The 22,092-nt window shown below is 45.2% G+C and overlaps 1 protein-coding gene across 1 annotated transcript; it reads right to left on the bottom strand.

Annotated features, from left to right (window-relative positions):
• Nucleotides 1–3,049: 3,049 nt before the first annotated feature.
• On the bottom strand, nucleotides 3,050–15,593 carry LACTBL1 (lactamase beta like 1). Its single transcript, XM_005143681.4, has 7 exons — nucleotides 15,555–15,593; nucleotides 12,269–12,413; nucleotides 10,938–11,047; nucleotides 9,827–9,984; nucleotides 8,117–8,364; nucleotides 5,680–5,785; nucleotides 3,050–4,028 (listed from the first exon to the last, which is right to left on the bottom strand). The coding sequence occupies exons 1-7, from the start codon at nucleotides 15,573–15,575 to the stop codon at nucleotides 3,050–3,052; spliced, it is 1,767 nt and encodes a 588-aa protein (XP_005143738.3). The 5' UTR covers nucleotides 15,576–15,593.
• Nucleotides 15,594–22,092: the final 6,499 nt, after the last annotated feature.

The following is a 22,092-nucleotide window of genomic DNA, read 5'->3' as shown; positions in this document are numbered from 1 at the left end:
TCTCTCCCAGGAGATGGCAGAAGAGTCCCAACGATGGCAAATGACAGTCCTTGCAAGCTGTCATTGTGCTGTCATGTTTAAGCAGAGAGAAAAATCAGGGAGTTGTTTAGGGGACAATACAAAAGATCAAAACCTTACGGATTTACATCCGAGGCTTTTCATGCTGTCTCTGAATTCATGCCCTCACGCCATGCATCTAGTGATGTGTTATGGCTTGATTTCCTATCACACGTCCCTCCAGCTGAAGCAAAGTGAAAAGTCAGTTAGAATGTGTCAGCTGGGAGCAAAGAAGGTTGTAAAGGGCTGGGCTGTTTGTCAGGAAGATCTTGGGTCAGGAGTGATGGAATGACAGTGTCACTGTTTAGGTTAGAACTCCGACTGCAGGACTGAATTCCTCCAAATGAAGTCACAACAATCCCATTTTACAAGTCTGTTGGTGGGAGATGCCAGAAACTGGGACTGAGGGAGCCACAGTGCCTCACAGTTCAGACAAAGCTCCTGCACCTAACAGCATGTGTAGTGGCACTGTATACATCAGGAACAGGGCTTCCAGGTAGCAACACTGGCACAAAGTGCATTGCACTGCTTGAGAGCAAACCAGAGCTGCTCCAGCTCAGGACTGACACCTGCTAAGATGCAGCATTGAGGTATATTGCAGGCATTGGGCTTCCTGGTCATCCACCAAGCAACATCGTGTGAGATGCACCCAGACATGGAGGTGCAGGGGGGACCAGATATGACAGCCAACAAAACAAAGGGTGCTTCAGATGGCAAACATGAAGAGCATAGATATCACCCTAACTGCTTCACAGCTGGAGTGCTTTTCTGCTGCACAAGATACCTGGTTCACATCCCTCTGTAGCCTGAGCTAGATGTCCTACCTTCAGATAACGTGCCTACATCAGTAAGTTATAGGCTGTTTTCCAGCAAGTTTCTCTCGATCTGCCACACTGAACACCCTCTCTTGCTGTTAAAGAGAATGAACAAGAGCACCAAAAAGTGCCAGTGCACAGGTTGGAGGGTGACTCACTAGAAAAGGAAAGACTTGTTAGCATCTGCAATACTGATGGAAAAGTAAAACATCTTATCCTCTCTATCAGACAGATAGAGATATTCCAGTGGTGCAGCATCCTGACCAGACAGTGCCATGGTGTATAAATCCTATTGATTCTTGGAAGTTTCTAGAGTTTCTACTTCTGTTCCAAAGCAAGAACTGCCCCAAACTGGCACCCAGCCCTCACTCAAAAAGACCAGGGTTAGACTGCTTGACTATCTCACAATCAAACATTACATCTTGGGAGTTCAAAGCCTGGAAAGTGATGTTGTGTCAGGCATGCCATGGAGAGAAAAGGCACCTCTACAGGAAATCAACCCTAGTACAACATATCTGCCTGCACACCTCTGGGCATGATCATACATGACTGCAGAAAGAATTTGCATAGAGTTTATTGCTGTTTCTATAGCCCAGATGAAATACTTGAGTATATGACGTTCATATTACACATGAAATGTAATTACCTACAAAGTCCAGAGGAAACCAGTAAAGCAGCGACGACGACTGCCTGTAAGGCAAGGTTCACATTATTTCATATCTCTATCAGGGAACAGAAATCGTCCAAAAAAAAGGCAGGGGAACTGAGTTTGCAGATCACAGTTTTCTAGGCCTCCAGTGATGGTCTCTGTACCCAAAAATTGAAGCTGAAAAACTGCACAAAGAGTGAAAACGGTGAAAGACAAGAGAAAAGGGAGGCAGGGAGAGTTTCTCATCTTCTCTGAGACACGTCCACTTCTGAGACACTGAGCAAACATGCAGTAGAAGGAAGTCACTCTGCAAGAGGATCTAAATTCAGTTATGGCATATGAGAACATGCATTTTGAAGGGTCTTTGATTGTGCTAGTCTGCCTACCCTTGCATTGCCTTCAGGATTTCCAGGCTGTACAGCCATTCTGCAGATGGCTATTCATTTTAAGGTAAGAGTTATCTTGCCCTGACCCTCTGCTTGCTTTAATTTCAGAGTCTAGTTAGGGCTGCAATCACAATATCCTCCTAAACTTGAATGGGCATTGCAGGAGCCAAGACTCCTCAGTCTTGCTTTGCTTGCACTCATGCCTGACACTGTTCCCATCATAGAGATATGGTGTTGGCGTTGAGTGGACACAAACAGGGAGAAGAAGTTGCACCTGTGTCTTTGCAGATTGCTTGCTTCTGTACCTGTCCTGAAGGTAGACTTCTGCTGGCTAAAGCACTTTCCCTTAGCATCCTCCCTCACGGGTACGTATGCATACAGACACCCACCCCAAAGCACGCATTCCCATGCATTCCTGTACTTAAATGTCACACTCACACAGTTGCCTATATACCGACATAGACACAAACTTGAGTCCAGCTGGAATATACCAGCATATGTTCATATGAGTAAGCGTCAGCTTTAATACTGAAATGCTTCAACATCCTTTGTATGATCACCACTTTTGCAGAAATCTATCCACGCTGGATGCTCTTTTCACAGCTTCCATGTGATCCAGGACAGAAATGGACCCTCACTTCCCAGGTATGACAAGCAGGACTTGTAGCTGGTGTCATTTTCTAGCACATGATGCTTTTGTCTAAACCAGGTGAAGAATCCTCTTCATGTTAGATGGGCTCCTGAAGAGCACTGGACAGAAGAAGATTGATTTTCTGAGAGACAGAGGGAATTGTCAGCCCTGATGATACCAGTCAATCACCACAATGGTCATCAGACAGTGTAAGTGGAGACTTAATTGCTTGTCTTTCTTTTCTCCTTCTGAATTCCATCTTTCCAGCACATTCCCACCTCTGTTTTCTGCAAGCATCCCCAGTTGCTACCTGGCCCGTTGTGCACTGCCAGGGATTGCAAGCCATTAAAGTAGTTTTAGAAGTGGGATGTGACATCTTGTTTGGGCAAAAAGTCCATTGCAGCCATCTTTCCCTTTTAAATACATCTATAAAGCCACACAGACAGGAGAGTCTGGTAAGACACAGAATTGGAGCCATGTCCCAGAAGCATCCAGATAAGCAGCGGGACATTTAGCTATAGAATACAGGTTTACGAAGCACACGCACCACATTGTACGTGTTCAGCCCTGGCGCATCAAAACCAGGAGACAAACCTTTGCGATCAAATGGGTAAAAGTTAAAGAGCTGCCCATTTTGGGTCTCCAGGGAGATGGAAGCAGAGCCCAGGTGCAGAACACATGGGAACTCCTTGTCAAAAACAACTTGGAAAACACGATCTTCCAGGTGGTGGAGCTTGATCGTCCGGTACTTTTCAGGAATCAGCTCTTCCACATGAGGCCCAAACTGCTGCATGACCAGCACCCCACCAGGTCCAACTTTGATCTCATAGAAAGTCAGGTTGGAATAGGTATAGTAGCCAACATAAGGGCCTGGACTTGGAGGAGGAATCAAGCTTTTCTCTGCCTCTCTGAATGCCGTCTCCATGGCAGGAATAAGATACTCGTATGTCTGAGTCACAATATCTCCCCCCTGAGGCCTGGGCCCTGCCATCAGCACAATGAAGCTCAGGTGGAGCTTGGGGATAAGAGAGAAGGTTGCTGAATAGCCATCAAGGTCTCCATCCTTCCTAATGACATCATATCCCAATTGCTCATTGATCTCCCAGGGTGTACCGGTCTTGTTAGCAAAGTACTCCATGGAGCACTTAAACAGAGGGGTGAGCATCGTCTTCACTGTGTCAGGTGCCAGGAGACGACGGTGGTAGGTACCTAAGAAGACCATTGCCAGCTTGGCAAGGTCAGCAGCTGTGGAGTACATCTGGCCAGAAGGTCTGTACCAGCCAAGGTCATAGAGAGGGGCTGGCTGCCGGCTGCCATAGAAACCCACAGCCATCTGGGATCGGATCGGTGCAGTGATATCAAAGCCAGTATCCTCCATGCCCAAGCGGTCCAGGATGTTCTCTGAGATCCAGCGCTGGTATTGCCCCTCAGCTGCGTGGTCGGCTAGCACATGTGCCATCAGTGAGAAGGCCAAATTACTGTAATGACATCTGAAAAAGAAGAGGAATATATCTGGATCAGCCTTACAGTGTGGGTATGAGTATGCAAAACTAGTAGCTATCTGGGGAAAATTACTCATTTTATCAGATGACATGCTAAAGGGAGGAGAGATGCAGGAGGGACAAAGGAAAACTGAATGTTGCTGCCTTGATTTGTTGTTAAGAAAGAAATTTCTTACAGAAACTTCATCAGAAGGCTGCATGGAGACCTCAGAGCAGCCTTCCAGTATCTGAAGGGAGCCTAGAGGATGCTGGGGAGGGACTCTTCCTCAAGGATTGTAGTGGTACGACGTGGGGTAATGGGTTAAAACTGAAACAGAAGAAGTTTAGATTGGATAAGAGGAAGCAATTCTTTACTGTAAGGGTGGTGAGGCACTGGAATGGGTTGCCCAGGGAAGTTGTGAATGCTCCATCCCTGGCAGCATTCAAGGACAGGCTGGACAGAGCCTTGGGTGACATGGTTTAGTGTGAGGTGTCCCTGCCCATGGCAGGGGGTTGGAACTGGATGATCTTGAGGTCCTTTCCAACCCTAACTATTCTATGATTCTATTTAACCACTATGTGCAGAAAGAGAGCTGGAGATGGAAAACAAAACAACCTTTTATGCAAAAAACTATATATCTGCATATCTGCTTTACTGTTCGTAATTTTTCACCAAGTAATATATCCATTCTTTTTAAGAACAGAGCTGAGAGTTACAGGTGCATTCCTTAAAGGTCTCAAAATCCCAGGTAAGCTTCTTTGGAGATTTAACATGGTATAATCACTTAAGCACCTAAGCTACCTTAAGATAAAAGCACCTAAAAAGCACTTAAAATTCTACAAAGCAGCATCCAGCAATGTTGAGTCATCAGAGACACCTGAGTGCTTCAGTCTTTAATATCCCTACAGTGATTTAAGTCTTTACACTTGAACGAGGTTTAAGAGCATGAAGACATAAATGGGCAAGATTTTTTCAAATGCATTTTGAAAATTCATGTTTTTAGCATTGTTTGCTCTATTTTCTTTTTTAATTGTGTAAATCCACACAGCTCACTGAGGCCTGATCAGATTTATTTAGATCATAAATCTGGTACCGCTTCAGTCATTTCCAGCCCATCTAGCTGAATACAAGCATGATGAGCATACATATTTCTACCCAAGCATAAGCACATCCTCTATGTAGAATTTTCTATCTGAAATAATCAAGAAAAATGTGATAAAATTTCTATATCAATGAATGGGAATTTCATTGAGGAAAAATGATCTTGGGAGACTGTTAAAACTATCAACATGTCAAGTAATGAGGGGTTGAGAGTCTGTGAGTGGATGTCCTTACATATTTTAATGGTGAGCAGGTTCGCCTGCTGGATGCTGTTGGTATTTTTGAGTGTTTGTAACTCAGGTAATAGGCTTTTAAGAGGCTATGTAACCTGTAACAAACATTAATAGAACTAGATAATTTAGGATTAAATTTAAAAGAATTAAATTAAAAGAACCCCTGGCACCTCCAATCACTCTTTCCAACCTAAGACAGGGTATGGGTAGATGGCTGAAGCTCCCTTTAGGAATGGTTGTCTTTTATCCATAGGCTATAGAGACTGCAGGTGCAGCTAATATCAGTAGAGAACACAAACCCCAGTTGTAAGTGGATATATCTGACCTTGTTCCTGGGTCAACAACCAAGACATCATCTTTCAGGAGAGCTAGAGCATCTTGTGTGCTGCCCTTCCAGAGCAGGCTGGTAGACCGCAGCCTCCTGGGCAGACCTGTGCCATGGAAAACAGGAAACAGGTTGAGACAAATCATGGTCCAGGACACTTTCAGTGTGGTGAAGAGTGAGCAAAAGGCAAGATTCAAAAGCACAATGGAAATAACACTGATGCACACATGTGCTTTATGCACATAGCAAATGTGCTGCAAGGACCTGGATTACATCTGGAATTAAACCCGCATTCCAGCTTATAGTTGACTTTGATGAAGAGGTTAGGAGGAAAGCAGTAAGAGTACAGGACAGAGAAATGGCTTGCAATTGTCTGCTCAGTGACTACATGTTGAATCATGACAAAGCTGACTAAGGCCCTATTCCTTTGCAGCATCAATAGCTGTTTATCTCAAGTGGTCTGGCCTTGGGATTTTAACTGTAATGTGAGCACTTTTCCTGCTTCTGGTCTGTGGTTGTTTGTGCAGCTGAATGACCAGATAAGAGATGCAGTGACCATCTGCCAGTAGTCAGTGGGTTCCTTCATTCCCTACTTGCCACAATGCCAGCAGAGCAGTGGGAAAGTTCAACCAGTGACCTGACAGCACTGCTGTGTCTCTCTTGAGGTTCCTTAGAAATGAGAAACCAGAGAATGTGTGAGCATCACAGAAAATCCAGTGCTTGATTTCACTGCATGGACTGCTAATTGATGAAGAGACAAGCATACTGCTACTAGTTTACACTGGTGCCTCGTACTGTCATTCATATCTATTTGAAAATCATAGTTTTAACAAGCTGGAGCTTCTCCCTACCAATGTACCCATCAAGTGTTTTGGAGAATAATCTCTTGCCTTACTTTTGTAACATGCAATCAAGAAAAGCCCTGATAATAAGGATATATTATACACCAGTTTCCACTGGAAGAATTCAGATGAAAACCACTTCACAATACATCAGGCAGTGGCTTTGATCTTGATGTTAAGCAGAACCTGTTTCTGTTTGATTTTTGACGGACAGGAAGTGTAACACACGACCTCAACATTCATTGGATTTTCAATGGGGAATTTAAACTGTGCTTCTCGCTTTACTGAACTCTAAGGGTCCACGCTGGTTGCTGTGGGCTGCTGGTGTGCTCTGGGAAATTTGGGCCACATTCTATATAAGCCAAACAATAAGATATAGGAATGTAAAAGATGTCAAAGGAGGTAAGCAGGGGCACGAATGCAGCACAGTGATGGTAGCAATGGAATGTCTGCACTTGGCAAATAAATATATGACCAGGAATACTTTTGACATATGTTTCCTACAGGTGTTCCTAGGGCATACCTGGCACCTTACTATGTGACAGGGAACTGCAGCAAGGTTGGGAATTGCAGCCCCAGCACACACTGCTCCTGCAAGGAGCACCCAGGACCAGGCAGAGTTTGTGTCTCTGAGGACATCATCAGGCTGCCTAGAGGAAGACCCTGTCTTCATGGGGAGGAGCTGGGCAGAGCTGTGCACACATCTTTCTGCCTCCTGCCCTGGCCACTTTGGGTTCCTTGCCTGTTTCCAGATTTCAGGCACATCTTTCCTTTTTGGGGAACCCTTATTTTGATATTGGCTTGTTTCAGGTGATGCTGTACCCTCTCCTCAGGTACTGCACTCTGCCTACATGCTCTTTTGATCTTAAGTCCTAATTTTAGGGCTTTTATTCCAATCTGGAATAATGCAGGTCCTACAGAGTTTAATTCAAATGCCACAGGAGATATCAGCAGTTTCTTTGGCAATTAAATTCTGGACTATCTGAGTCAAGTATGAGCAGTTTTCTTTCTGAGAAAGGTTAAAATTCTCCTGAGCCCTGTGAGCTCCTTCAACCTTCATGTAAGCATTACCCAATGATGAAGGTAGCAGCAGATAAAGAGTCTTCTATGAGCAACAGCTCAGGAATCCCAGACTGGGAACCCCACTGACAGCTCAGTTTCACTCCTTGGTCAAGGTGCATCTGTTCAAAGTGAAGATGGATGGTGCCACTTTGACCATCAATTCTATATCCCAGAAGAATGAAAACACTCTGGACTAGAGTACAAAAACTCCTTATGCAATTGGAGCCTGCTTTCCATGGTACTGTGTTGAATGAAATTTGTATTCACCTTGCACAGGAAAACCAGTTCCCCATCCCATTGTGCAGCCTGGCCCTTTCCTAGCAGGCTGCCTGGACAAGAGTTTCCCTTTAACACTTGATGAAGCTGCTGGCAACTTGCTTCCAAGGGTCTTATCTGACCTCTGGGATGTGCAAAGGTGAAATAGCCTCAACAGCAACCTTTTTTATCCCTGCAACATGGTCTGTTCTCTCTGTGGACCCTTCCAAGTGGTACAGTGGTGGGCAGAGGGCAAGCAAGCAGCAGTGTTTTCTCACCTGAGAGCTGGCTGGCCATTCTGCGCAAGGTAACAGGTGATGGCTTAAGAGGGATTGAGCCTTTTTCCAAGAAAACCAGCCCATCTGCTGTGTGTCTCTGTTCCGATTCCTTGAGCCTTCCCAGAGGGTTCTTAATAACAAAGTTCTGGGCATAGCGTTCCAATGGATCGTCAAGAGATGTGACTTTTCCTTCCTCCCACATCTTGTACAACATAATGGTGGGGAAGATCTTGGAGATGCTGGCAATTCTAGTGAGGAACAAACATTTATGGAAGGTAAGCATTAAAATGCCATGATTTGAGAGGATGATGAGATCACCCAAGTGACTTACTCCCTGTAGCTCTACATGCTACATCTTTGCTAACTCAAAAGGGAATGGCCAAAATGCAAGTAAGAAGCTTGAATTAATGTCCCTAGTTCTGGTCTTTATAGATTTCAACATAAAGTATATCCCCAGTAGTGCAGTTGGCTACAGATCTCTTTCTGCTCATTTACTATTCATACAATATGATGTTTTGTAAATTATTGCTTAGTAAATACCACATCAAATTGCAAGTAGTTTATTAGAATTTTAAGGTTAAAAGGCCATAAAGTTTTATAGTTCATGTTCAGAGTTGCTATTTGGGTGGCTTCAGAACAGTGTTAGGTTTACTAAAGGCCTTCTGGAGCATGACCTTGATTCTATATTACTGGCTTTCCGAAGCAGGGTCATGATTAAGAAGGATGGCCAGGCACATTCATATTGTGCTGCTAGAAGTGAAATTCTTGGACCAACACAAGACAGCCAAGAGTGAAAACATTTGCCAAGGATGTTTTAATCAATCAAGACCAAAAGTCAGAGGATCAGATACTGGGGTAGCTCCAACCACAAATCATGATGACTGCCAATAGGGTTTTTGGGGGAGTCTTCATCATGCAATCAGCCACCACGTTTGACTGTTAACTGGAAGGCTGGTGATTCAAACCCATCCAGAGATGGGTTCTCCTATGCCTGCCAGTGGCAGGGGCTTGGAACTACATGGCCTTTAATTTAAGGTCCCTTCCAAACAAAAGAATATCATGATATACAGAGGGGGAAAAAACAGGTAATCACAGCTGGTGAAAGCTTCCTAAATTGTATCTTCTGAGGACAACATTTGACAGTAAATGTGCACCCCATATATTTCATATACAGAAGAGTTATAATGCACTTTAATAATAATAAATTTAATTTAATAATAATTAATTTAATAATAATTTAATAATAGATCTTTAAAGGAAGTGAACACTTCCTCTATATTTGTTTTGGGTTTTTTTATACCACATGCTAAGAGCTTGATTCTGTCGTTGTCTAAAAAGTAATGGTCAACATGGCTTTGACTTCACTGGGAGATGTGTAAGTGTACAGGTCTTTACATGCTCAGTATCTACTCTTCCCAACCCCATTTTTCACTAGACCAATTTTCTTCACTTTTCAGGTCTTTCAATTAAAATCTTGTCTGATTGAATTAAAAATAATTAAAACCAAAATCCAAAGGCAACAACTCAGTAAGCCGCAAGCATAATTTAGGGTCTAGCTGAAGCATTGTCTCACAAGCTTTCACAGAAGAGGTTTCTGCAGCAGACCTGGGACAGCAGAAGATGTCGTTTGTGACAGTGGTTCTATCCAGTTATCAGGTATGTGTACCTGCTCTTTTCCTAGCACTCAGGCCTGCGATACATCTGTCCCACCTGTAAACAGTGTATTCATTGGGCACCACTGAGGAGGGGTCTGAAGCATTCTTCTTCCCAAAGTTGCCTGTCCAAAGCACAGTGTCATTGTAGATAACAATGGCAGACATGGCAGGGAGACCAGAGCTATCAATCTTTTGGCGCAGCATCATATCTACCTGGAGAACAGAGGGAAATTATGCATTTCCAAACCAAGAGTCTTACGATGCAGATAGTCTGTTACAGGCAGTCGAAGACCCAGACCATCAGCCCTCCCTACTTCCAAACACTTGAAAGTGTTTTTTCTAAATGGATTTTGGCAAAAGAAAACATTTAACTGTACTGTTCTTTTGAATTGCTTATGCTGAATTATTCAGTAGCTTTCTTTCAATTTACATGTCCACTATATAGAAGAACATGGTGATCATCCTTGTAATACCTATGATGCTTCTATAATTATACCCAAATGCTAAAACTTATAATAGTAATTTCTTCATTTTTAAATTGTACTGTGCACATCTGGTCTTTACATTCAAAGATGTATGAGAAAATGATCCTGACTTGTCAAATATCCCATGACATTTTTCATGCCACGAAACATGTTGTGGGACAGCTCTGATAACTATCATGTTGAAGAAAAGCAGGTCTCTCTCATTCATATGCAGGTCCCCTTCCTCTTCTCCTTTCCCTTCATTCTGTTCCTTGTAGTTACCTACAAATAGCTTCTTAATCTTTAAATGGTAGCATGGGGAAAGCCAGCAAAGCAATAAAATAAGGAATTGGCAGCCACTGACGAATAGGAACTTGTTACATGAGTCACTCACTTCCCAGATATGGGGGCTGCCTAATAGCATACAAGATGCCAAAAGCTGCCATTTTCTGCTTATGTCTGATCTCCACACCTTCTGATTTACAATGTTATTTCATTATAGTTTACCCTTTGGATAACTGCATATTGACCTGTTCTGTGGGTTCAGGGAAGTTCTAAATACCCATTTTCAGATTCACATGTTCTCCACTTCCTCAGTTTCCCACCTCCTTCCCCAGAGATGCTAAGGAGCAAAATATTCTCTCCTTTACACCTTCAGAAAAGCAGCCAGAAGCTCTCTCCCACTGTTCCCCTCCCACAGACCTTCTCCAAAGCATCCTTCAGAATGGGGATTGGGTGGTCCAGGGGTACTGGTTCAGGATAACGGGGGCACATCTGCACAGCTTCTGATCTCACTTCCATCACGGATGGGCCTGGAAGACATTTCAAAGATAGAATATACGACCTCAATAGGCACACTAACAAGCTTTGAGCGCTCATCCAGCAGTCAGCACTAGCTTTCTTGCTTGTGTTGTCCAAAGCTGAAGGACACTTCTGCACAGGAAAGAGATAATAAGGGATTGTTTCTATCTCACATAAACCAGAACTTGAAGAGGGCACTGTGCTCTGTTACTGCTTGTTCCAACATGGGTTGGACAGGAACTGCAGTAGGCTTCAACTGACTGCAACCTGGAAGAGTAAGAATCTGGGACTATGGAAGACTCTGTAGGGTATCTGATAGTGGGTTTAGACCCCTGCCCATGTCTAAGATAAAGTCTGAGTTTGGGTTCAGGACAGAGTTGTTCCATGCATACCGTAACCTTAGGAAATAGATGTAGAAGTGAACTGAAATCTAGCACTGTAGCAGTTGATAGGCTGCACACCTAGTATGTCAGCTGTCTTCTGCATATGCCAGAGACGTATCTTAAATTTCTATGGCAAGCAGAGATCTTTCAACTCAGTGGGAGATGGGAAATCTCTTACTTAGAGGCACTGTTTTCCCAGTTGATCCCAAGGTGTTCATAAATACAGCTCCTCTGCTCTTTAAGCTGGAAACAAAGCGTTTCTTTATCTTTTCACTTACTATCGAAGCACAAAGCACTAGAAATACACATGAGAAGAGAAATGGCACTATGAAAACTTTGAGATGGATGAGGATCAATGCACAAGAGCCTACAGGCAGCCTCCAGTATTCTGTGATAAAACTTTGGGTCTGAAATCTCTTCAGACACTGGTCTGTGAACTGGGGACTTGAGCCAGTTTAGAGGTTTTAGATTATGGGAATAGGAAAGGGAGAGCCAATAAGCTGAAGCACATGGTGAGGTGTAAAACAAAACTTGTTGTAAACTGGAGGGACTTTTACAACACGATGCTAAAGAATATAAGAGAGAACATAAAGCAAAATGTCTGCTTGGTATATCAATTAGCCTATGTTAATGCCAGGAGCTTCTTTGGATGCCAACAGAATTACATGGCACTCCATCAGCCCAGTGTTCATCTCCTCTCTGTCCTTGTACCAGCTGGGAGGAAGCAAATTTGTGTACTGCTTGAGGAAATACTCTTTGGAGAACATTATCCACATGGGAAGAAAGGCATTTATCGGTCTCAGGAACTTGTGTGCCAAACCATGACCAAGATGAAAGATGACTACTCACTGGGCTCCACCTTGGGAAGGCTGTACTGCCACAGAAAGCAGCCCGTCATTGCAACAGACAACACGAAGAAGAAGATGACCAACACATGAATCCACTTCACCTCCATAACAGCAAGCTTGAGGAGACTCCGGCTGCTGGATGCCTGCTGTAAGCAGAAATTATATGGTCTCAGAAAGAGAAAAACTTCCTCTTGTGCATATCAGCTGCATGAAAGAAACACACTGCACTGGAGAATAAAGCTACTGAAGAGACATGGACCAGTTCCAGTACTATTGTGGCACCAGAGCTGGGCATGCCAGCCCACATTCAAATAACTGGAACCAGGGATGACTTGTCTTCCAAAGATGTCTACAAGATGTTACTCTCCTTACCTTGTTGGTCTTCTTCTTGTGGAAGAACATTCACACATGTTGCCTTTTCCCCTCCCTGCAGGTGAGCCTCATCAGCCCAAACTAGCAGAGTTCTTTGTTACAGCTCTTGTTTCCTCCTTTCTCAACCTGTGTATCTTTCCAACCCCTTTTTTAGCAGTCCAGCATCTGTTCCATGGCAGCCACCAGGACATATCATGTGAGTAGATCCAGCTTTTATAAATGAATGATTGAGTTTTTTGCCATGTACTGCATTTACCCTTCTATTTTGTGCCTGTAATTCCCATTGCATCATGTACCATCTGTAAGCTTGGCATTTATAGATGCCATGTTTTGGAAAACTGGCTAATATTTTGAGTTCATGCAGGTCTCTCAACACTGGAGACCATCCAGGTTGGTGGTACTAACATCTAAATGGTGGAGAAAAACAAGGAACAGATGACAAGCTATGAGGTGCCTAAGCAAGAGCTGTGCTCTTTCACTGACTGCAGGAGGTCAATAGGGTGCTTTTGAAAGTTTGGCGATTAATGTTATACAACATATGGTCTGCCATTTGCATCCAATATGGTCCACATTCCAAAGCTATTTCGGGTTGTCTGGACTGACTCGTAGGACAGACAGACTGAAATACTCCCTTCAGACTTTCACATGGCCCATTTTTCCCTTTTTGAGATACAAGATTGTCCATGTAAAAGCTTCTGCAATTCAATGGAGCCTTGCCACTCACAACTAAGGAAACTGCAAAGCCACTTCCAGATTTGAATATGGCTCTGTGGCTTTTTAAGGATCCAGCTGAGGAATCTGGCCCCTGCTGAAACTCTAGGGTACAATTCCACTTTCAGTACAGTAATGGAAACACATCACAATGATTTCTGAAGCCCTTTAGCCTGCTCAGTCCTTCCCACACAGATTCCTGAAGGCAGTTTACTTCAGGTTCTTCCATAACATAATTAACATTTCAAGGGTGAGTTAAGACCATACAGGTGCCTTCAGACCCACTCGGACCTCAGTACACATGCAGTCCATATTCCAGCCTAAGTGACATGTTCCTAAATAGAGGAATGCCATTTTGACACCAGAATCAGCTCGGTTTAGATATGCCAACCTCATACAGTGCCTCATTAGGCAGGAGATCATATCCACACAAGGAGAACCCTGCGTATTGAGATCTCTTTAATCACCCCCATGCTGGCAGGCTTCAGTTTATGCTGAAGGATGTTGCCTAGAGCTGCAATGGGGTGCTGTTTCCCTGCAGCATGGAGCAGGATATTGCTCTCTTTGCTCTGGACTAGTCATGGGGTGACCTTAGATTTAGTCCCATTGTAATAAGGTGATTCCCATACAAACCTGCACCCTCTCTGACCATTTGCCTGCCTCTTTCCTTTCTTCACTGAAAACCCTGATGACTCAGTCCTGAAGAGAAGGATGAAAGGAAAAAGTTTCCTGGTATATGTCTCATCTCACAAGCTCCAGACTCCCTAGACCACTAACAGAGCACCCAAAGATACCAACACTGAACTCTCAGCCTTTTATCCAGACTCCTCTTTACCTCTTGTGGATGATAAGCACTCTGAGCATCTCTTTCATCCTCTGACCCATAATATAGTGGTGATGCCATAAAACTGTTGCAATGCTCTGAAACGAGAGACGCTGATCTCTCTTTTACTGATGGGGCATCAAATATGCACAGTGAGAGGGATTTTCTTCACCCTGAGGAGATGCTCTCCCCTCTAAGATACCTTTCAAGAAAAATGCCACTCTTTCCTTGTAGCTGGGGGACTGTAAGACAAACAGGTAGGTAGATATTGCCTTCATACTCCAGGACCTGTCTGGTCTCACCTCCCTTTCAGCTGGTTTCTCCATCTCACCTATATTATTCCATGACCATCACTGCTAACAGCATAAACACAGCAAGGCAGGGGGAGGGAAGCTACCAAACACTTGAATACTAGCAAATGAATGCAAATGCATGCAGGAACAAGTACATATAGCTTCCCATGGGAATGGGGGAAATGTAGCTATGTTTTTTCCTCTAAGCTTTGAAAATCTTGGATTGGGGTGGGTAGGAATTGGGATTTCACATAGACCACCCAGCTACACTGTCCTGCCCCATCATGCTTATCTAATCAGACTGCCATAGACCCTGGGGGTGGCTAGGTCAGAGGCACATCTCAACACTGGTTAGGTAAAGCCAGAAAGAGCCCAGTCCCCTGCACATACCATCACCAAAAGCTGTCTCAGTCCCAAAGGCTGTTGTCAGGCATCCCAGCAAATGTACACCATAAGAAAACGGCACCATCTGATCTGAGCCCCAGTGGGAGGGGAGCAGGATGCTTTGCCATGCTCCTAAATGCCGCTGCTGATCATGGGCAGGTGCTGCGCAGTCACTCTGGATGCTTTTAGCTCATGAGAGTCCTGCTCTGGGTTTCCCTGTCCACTTGACCCATTCAGACCCTCCAGGAAGCGCTGCTGACCTCCTCTGGGCAAGATTAAGTGCCAGGGACAGAATGGTGTTTATGCTTAGGAAAGGGCCTGAGTGATTGATTGTTAATTCTCCCTAATGCTTCTCTGCCATGTGTGTGAATCACAGCTGAAACCATGAGGGCTTCACAATCTATTTATAGCAGCTTCATCTCTTCCTAACATCTGAACAGGAGGCGATTAACTCATGGGATGGACAGTCCCTGCATGCCTCCAGCCAGGGCAGGCTCAGGCTGTTTGCAGGAAGGGGAGGAAGGGGGAACTTAAGGCAGGAGCTCAGGCACTCTCTGGGCTTAATCCTGAATAGACTCCTGGAGTTTCCCCAAAAGGGAGTCATTCGCAGCTACCAGGAATGTCTGTGTCACTGTACATAGATGGAGCTGCTCGTCAGCCTGAAGGGTGGCAGAAGGTTGTGATGGGCACAAGGTGAGCCTTACCTGCAGCTGTAAGCCATCCATGTCTGCTCAGAAGTCTCCTCTAATTCCCTGTGCTGTCTCCAGAAACAAAAGGCTTGTGAAGCTCTGTGATGAAGACAAACAAAGAGTTAGTGCAGGGCAAAAATACTGAGTCAGAGCAAGGGGGCAAGCTGAGGGTAAGAAAGTCCAGCTCAGAGAAGCAAACCAGCAGAGAGGGATTGGTTTTGGACAGGGAGATAAACCATAGTAACCACATAAAGTAAGGCCATAGTAACACCTTCCCTCTTTCTGCCTCTGGTTTGGCAGCCCCTTATGTTTACTGCAAAGGCTGACCCCGAGTTCTGGGACTTGCCAGAGCCCATGGCCATCCTCACTCACCCCACCTCCCAACCACAAGGAACAGGACCTTCAGAGCTGACACGTTTCCATTGTGCTTGCTCTGTGGGGTCCTTCCAGCCCTTTCCCTGGCTTCTCAGCCTTGCCTCCTTCTACACAGCCAACAGCACAGTACTTAGTCTTGGGAATCACAGACACAGCCAAGAAACTGTATGGAAGTGTCAAGATATTGGGATGGCAGCCACGTTTCCCATAAAACCTCCCTCTTGTCTTGCTACCTGGCAGCAGCAATTCAATAGATAACTCCCCCCATAACAGCTCTTACCAGCCTTGCTGTTACCCTCCGGCTTCCAGGGCTGATGAATTTGGAGCTGTCCTGGAGCTGCAGATGTTAAGAGCATCTGAAGCACTAATCCCAGCATCCAGCCTCTCTGAGCACAGATTAATCAGCCATGCCTCACCCCTCCTCGAAATGCAGCATCTGTCCAGGGACAGAGCCAAAAGGCAGGATTGCTGGTGATTTCATGGCTCAAGCAATATAGCTGAGTGGAAAATGGGGAGGTGGGGAGAGGGTATCCTTAACACACCATGAGCTAGAAATGTTCATAATGAGCTGTCATTATCATGTGAAGTACATTATGAACGTTCTTTAAAGAGGAGGGCATGGTCATGCCCTTAGTTAATGCACCAGATCCAGAGGGATTATGTACCTCGGGGGTCCTGCCATCATATTGCCTTCTTTGGGTGTTCACAGGTAAGGATATTCTCTTCAACAGCATCTCTTCATTTCAGGATCTCCTCATGTACTCAAGTGGAACCTATACAGCCTGGGTCATGTCCGAGTTTTGCAGATGACTGATCAAGCTTCTCACCATTGTGTGGCTCCTTGCTTCTGGAAACTCCTATTTCTTTATCTCTGTTACCAGCCTTCCCAGACTTGTCTTCACAGCCTGTGCAGAGATACTCTCAAAATCAAAGAGAAGTGCACATGCAGGTAACCCCATGCTCTTTACCATTACTTTGTCATCCCCTTCATTCTTCATTTTAACTCCTTTTCTGCAGAGCTTGTTTCAGTCTCTAGCTCAGTGTGATTTTGCAGAGTTCACTCATTATCCCTGTGTGTCTTGACCTTCTCCCTGAGAGCTTCTGGCTCTACTCTTATCCTACAGAAAAGACCTGTGTACCCTCAACCGGTCTCCATGCAGCCTTCTCTTCTCCAGGCTGAACAGCCTCAATGTTCTCAGTCTGTCTCCATACAGGAGGTGCTCCAGCCCCTGAGCATCCTCATGGCCTCCACTGGACTTGCTCCAACAGCTCCATGTCCTTCTCACGCTGGGGACACCAGAGCTGTTCACAGTGCTCCAAGGGGGATCTCATGAGAGAAGAACAGAGGGGCAGGATCACCTCCTTACTGCCTCATGTGCCCTAGCATGGTTTCCAGGAGAATCTGCTCCATGAATGAAGTCATTGAGAATCTCAGCCTTTTCCAAATCCAGGGTGGACAGTTCTCCCATTTCCTTCTGGAGAGGTCCCACATTATCCCTAGTCTTCCTTTTGGTAGCAACATACCTCTAGAAGCTCTTCTTCTTACCTTTGACAGCCCTGGCCAGACTCAAATCTAACTGGGCCTCAGCTTTCCTGACCTGATCCCAAATTTCCCAGACAATATTCCTGTATTCCTCCCCTCCTTCCACCTTCTATAAGCTTTTTTTTTTGCCCTTGAGTTTGCCCTTGTCCATCCATTTTGGCAGGGGCATGAGTAGAGAGGTCTGGAATGAAGCAGTGAGATTAAGCCTGGTAAAGGAAAGGCAGGAAGGATGTTGGTTTAATGTTTGCCTTTTTGATTCCCATTATCCAAATTACATTATATTTTAATTGGCAATAAATGAAATTACTTTTCCCCACATTGTGTCTGGTTTGCCTGCAACAGTACTTGGTAAGTGACTTTCCTGTCTTTATCTCAATCCGTGAGCTTTCCTGTTCCTGGTTTTTCTCCTGTGTTATCCCCCTTTCCAGCTGAGGGAGGAGATTGGGCAGCTGGGTGGGAGTTTTGCTGTTAGCCAAGGCTAACACACTACATGTGCATAAGGAAAAGACCTCCCATTTGGCTTTCCCCAGTACTGTTCCACAAGATCTCTGACTTAAAGGGTATTCTTGCCATATTCGTGCCAGAGGAAGGAGAGAAAGATGCACCTAGAGGTCTTCAAGAAGGTCCTAGCTGTTGTCTATGGTACTGCTTCAGGGCTGATCTCTATACTTGTAAATGTCTGGTTTTGCTAGCTAGAATGAACAGATGTGAACTTTTGTGCTCAGAGATGTGCTGGCTCCTAGACTGGGAGGAAAAGCACCTCTGAGCTATTCCTTTATCTACAAAGTAAATGGGCCCAGTGACTAAGTGGTGAATAATCAAGCACCTACAAAATATGGCAATGAAATGCACACAGGAGCTCAGGTTTAAATAGATGCTATCCCACTGTAGGAATGGCTCTTTTCCTACTCTATGCATCTGATGATTCAAACCCAACAGAAGTTGTCTGGGTGAAATCTTATGTAAAACATTTGGACAATCTCAAACGAAACAGCCTGAGGATGAATCAGGTCCTGGTGTATGAGCAGTTGAAAGAGAAAGGAGGAATTGGAAAATGAACTGAGGTAGGCTCTGGAATGAATGGTCTAGGCACTTTGTTTCTGCTGGGGGGAGCAGTGAGCACGTTTGAGGGACAGGGGCTCACAGCCACGCTAGCATCTCCTTATTGGGCTCTTAGCAGTGACAAAGGGGAAGCTGCAGCAGGAAAAGCAATTGGCAGCTCTAATTGCCCTCCTCTCAATGCCAGCTTTTGAATCAGCATGAGGGTGAAGGGAGATTTTTCCTCTTCCACAGTCCCACATTGCAGGGCTCAGCCAGGGATTCTGTTGTCCCACCTGGTGTCCTTTGTGTCCTACTGGGTACCATTGTCAGCCTTTGTGTCCTGTTACCATCTGGTTCATTTTCTTGATAGGTTTGTATGGTTGAAGTGAGCTTTGAAAGTCAAAAGCACACTGCCAAATGGGCTCTGGCTGCACAAACCTGCATCCAAGGATGCTGGAAGCGCTGGGGACTCATATCAATGGAGGGGGTGGCCACTGCTGCCATTTGCTGTCATTGCCCAGCTCAGGAATTCAGACAGCAAGAATGAGAAGCCTCAGAAGAAATATTGGAAGTGCCTGGGGCATGTTTTCAAGGGTTTCTTAAAAATAGGAAGCAAGCTGGTTTTACACTTTGGTTTAATGTGCTCTGATTCCATGACCCCAGGATTTGGGTTTTTGTTGGAAAACTGTTTATCAACAGATTTGTGATAGAAATGGCAAATGATGCTCCGTGTCTGGGATATACTACATTATGTTCCAAGAGGATTTGTCAGGGCTCTGAAGGCATTAATGGCCCAGACCAGCCTTACCTGCAGCCTCCACATACATGCCCTGTCTTTTGGTCCAAAGAGCTTCATTGAAGCTCAAGACCTGAGCCTTTAGTCCTTGTCTGAGATATGTTCTAAGACCACTGGTCCCCAGTGCAGCCATGCCTGCTCCCATGCCTGGCTGCAGACTCCATTGACATGTGGATTGACATTGGAACTGCGTCAACACCAGCTCCTCTGCTGATGGAGCCTCTTGATTGAACCAAGCCACCATGTCTGATGCTGCTCTGTTCACCTCACTTGGGTACTGCAGGGCTGGGTCCTGGCTGTGGAGGTGCCTTCCCTGCTGGCCATGTTACTGCCCTTGGCTCCTGGCTCCCCATCCTTCAGGAAGCAAACATCCCTCTTGCTCCCTGATGAGTAAACTCCTTTCAATACATTTGGTTTATTTAACCTTACTGAATAGCTGCAGGGCATTAACACATGAGGCAGTCCAGTCCTGCCACTGAAAAACTATAGCCTATCTACTGTGGGTTTAGAGGTTTCTGACAGTTAACTCAACCTGCAGGTCCTGGTCTTGTGGTTGGTAGCCACCATCTCAATGAAACCCTGTATTTCTCGCTAGAGGATGATTCTAGAAAGTCAATTAAAAGACAGGAACTGTTACTCCTGGCCCCAAAGTGTCATCCATTTCTTTTATGTTTTATGTGGTGATGCTAAAATCGGATTCTTAAACACTAGGAAATTCCCTCTACTTTCCAGAGCATAACTATGGCAACCTGGCACATCCCATTGTCTTCCCTATCTAAAGCTGCACTGAGCTACACTGCATTTATAGCTTGCAATAACACATATATAAACAGAAAGAAAATAGCATCCCAAACAGGGATCTTTAGCATGTCTGCTTAAAGAGAGAACTTCATGCAAGTAGGATAACCACTGTTAGCATGGAATTCCTGCTGCACAGTGTGTTTGCACTGTTAGTATGACTCTGTGGGTGAATGACATCCTCAGAAGCATTCAGTCGCAGTGGCAGTGCCTGTCACAGCATGGGCATCCCTCCAGGCTCTGTCAGGGAGCAGCAGAGCCCTGAGGTTTTGGGTTTCCTCTCTTTTTCCTCAGTCACAAAGATGAAAACGTTCTCATCTTAGAAGGACAACTGTGAATTCCCATTAATGCTCACAACACAAACAGAAAGGAAGAGCAGGAAGATACCTTATCCCCTCCAATCGCTTGTCCCTGAGGGTTAGGCTGGACCACATGCCTCTGTACGAGGATCTTTGCTCCATCTACTTCAGATTTATTTCAGTGGAGAGGAACAATGGGATGATGGCATTTCCCTTGTTTCCATTCTGCAGCCTGATGGGATGCTCTGGTGCTGCTGACAGATGCTGGTTTTATGTCCGGGTGCGCAGCTCCACCTCGGAGGCAGAAGCCGGATCCAGCTGGATTTGCTCCTCTCCCAGCTTCTCTCTGCTGCTGGAAAGACACAGTGAAGACACCAAAATACAGGTAAAGGAATGACTGTGATGTAAGAACTCATTCACACCCCATGTCCTGCTCTTGTGTGCTCTCCTATGGCTTAAAGGCACCTTTCTATTTCCCTAGCTCAGTGGGATGCTGATGCTGGCTTGGGACACAGGGAGGGATGCAGGAGCTCAGGACAGAGAGCCCTGCCCTGTCACAGGCCAGCAGAGCCCCTAAAGATCTGCAAAACCCTGTGTTAGGTCTGAAGGGGGCTTCACTCAGTCCATGGAGCCACCACCACCACCCCACATCCATACACATCACAGCTGGATTCAGCCTCGGCTCCCTTTTCTCTTTCATACCTGTCTCAGAAGTCTGCAGGGAAGCTGGATCTTTACTGAGCAGTTTCAAAGCTCTCTCATTAACTCCTTGCCAGCAGCCAGTCCTCTGATAATGGGTTTCACCTCTGGAAATTGCAGCCCCATAGCAACAAGGAGTTTAATGGCCATTATTCTTAAATGAAGGACACAGCTCTGGTAACCCACATCTTCCCTCTTCAAAGCCCCTTAGAGATTATTATTTCCTTTTGCAGGTAAGGCAGAAAAAGGCCAACAATTACAAATATGTTAAAAAGACTCAGGCTGGCCCAGAAGTGCCATTTTTAACATTTCAAAATACTGCTGGAGTCAAGGGAAGATGTGGGAATCCTGTGGGAATTCTGAAAAAGGAAAGGTGCTAAACTTCTTTACCAAAAAAATCAGTGCTTGTCCACTTCCGAGCTGAAGCAGTTTTCCTCTGTGGCCCATTGTACAGCAACATGCTTGTCATTACTGTGCTTTCTCTGTGCACCTGGGTCTGGCTCTGTCCCCCTCCAGTCCCTTCAGGCTCTTAGATCCTCCTCAGCCTCCTCTTCTTCCATCAGACCAAACCCACAAACCCAGCTCTCAGCTTCCCTCACGTGTCCTGTGCTCCAGCTCCAACCATCTCAGTAACCCTCCTCTGCACCCATTAGAGCTCATCAACATCTCTCCCATATGAGGGTGTCCCAGGCATGGATGTGGTCCTCCATATGTGACCTCATGAGTGTTGAGTAATGGGAAGAGTAACCTGCCAGCTTATCTTGTGTTAATACAGCCCAGTATTAAGTTAGCCTTCAATGACAGAGGATTGCATATAAGGCAAGGACCGAAAAAGATGGAAAGAACATGTGCAGCTCCTTTGCCCAATCAATCACCACCCCCAGGTCCTTCTCCTCAGGCTGCTCTCCATCCATTCCCCACCCAGCCTGTGTTTGGGCTTGGGATTGCCCCAACCCAGTGGCAAATGGGCTTGACTTGGCCCTGTTGAACTTTATGAGGTTC

This window comes from Melopsittacus undulatus, chromosome 12 (assembly GCF_012275295.1).
Source record: "Melopsittacus undulatus isolate bMelUnd1 chromosome 12, bMelUnd1.mat.Z, whole genome shotgun sequence".
NCBI lineage: Eukaryota > Metazoa > Chordata > Aves > Psittaciformes > Psittaculidae > Melopsittacus > Melopsittacus undulatus.
This window is presented reverse-complemented; position numbering and strand designations above follow the sequence as displayed.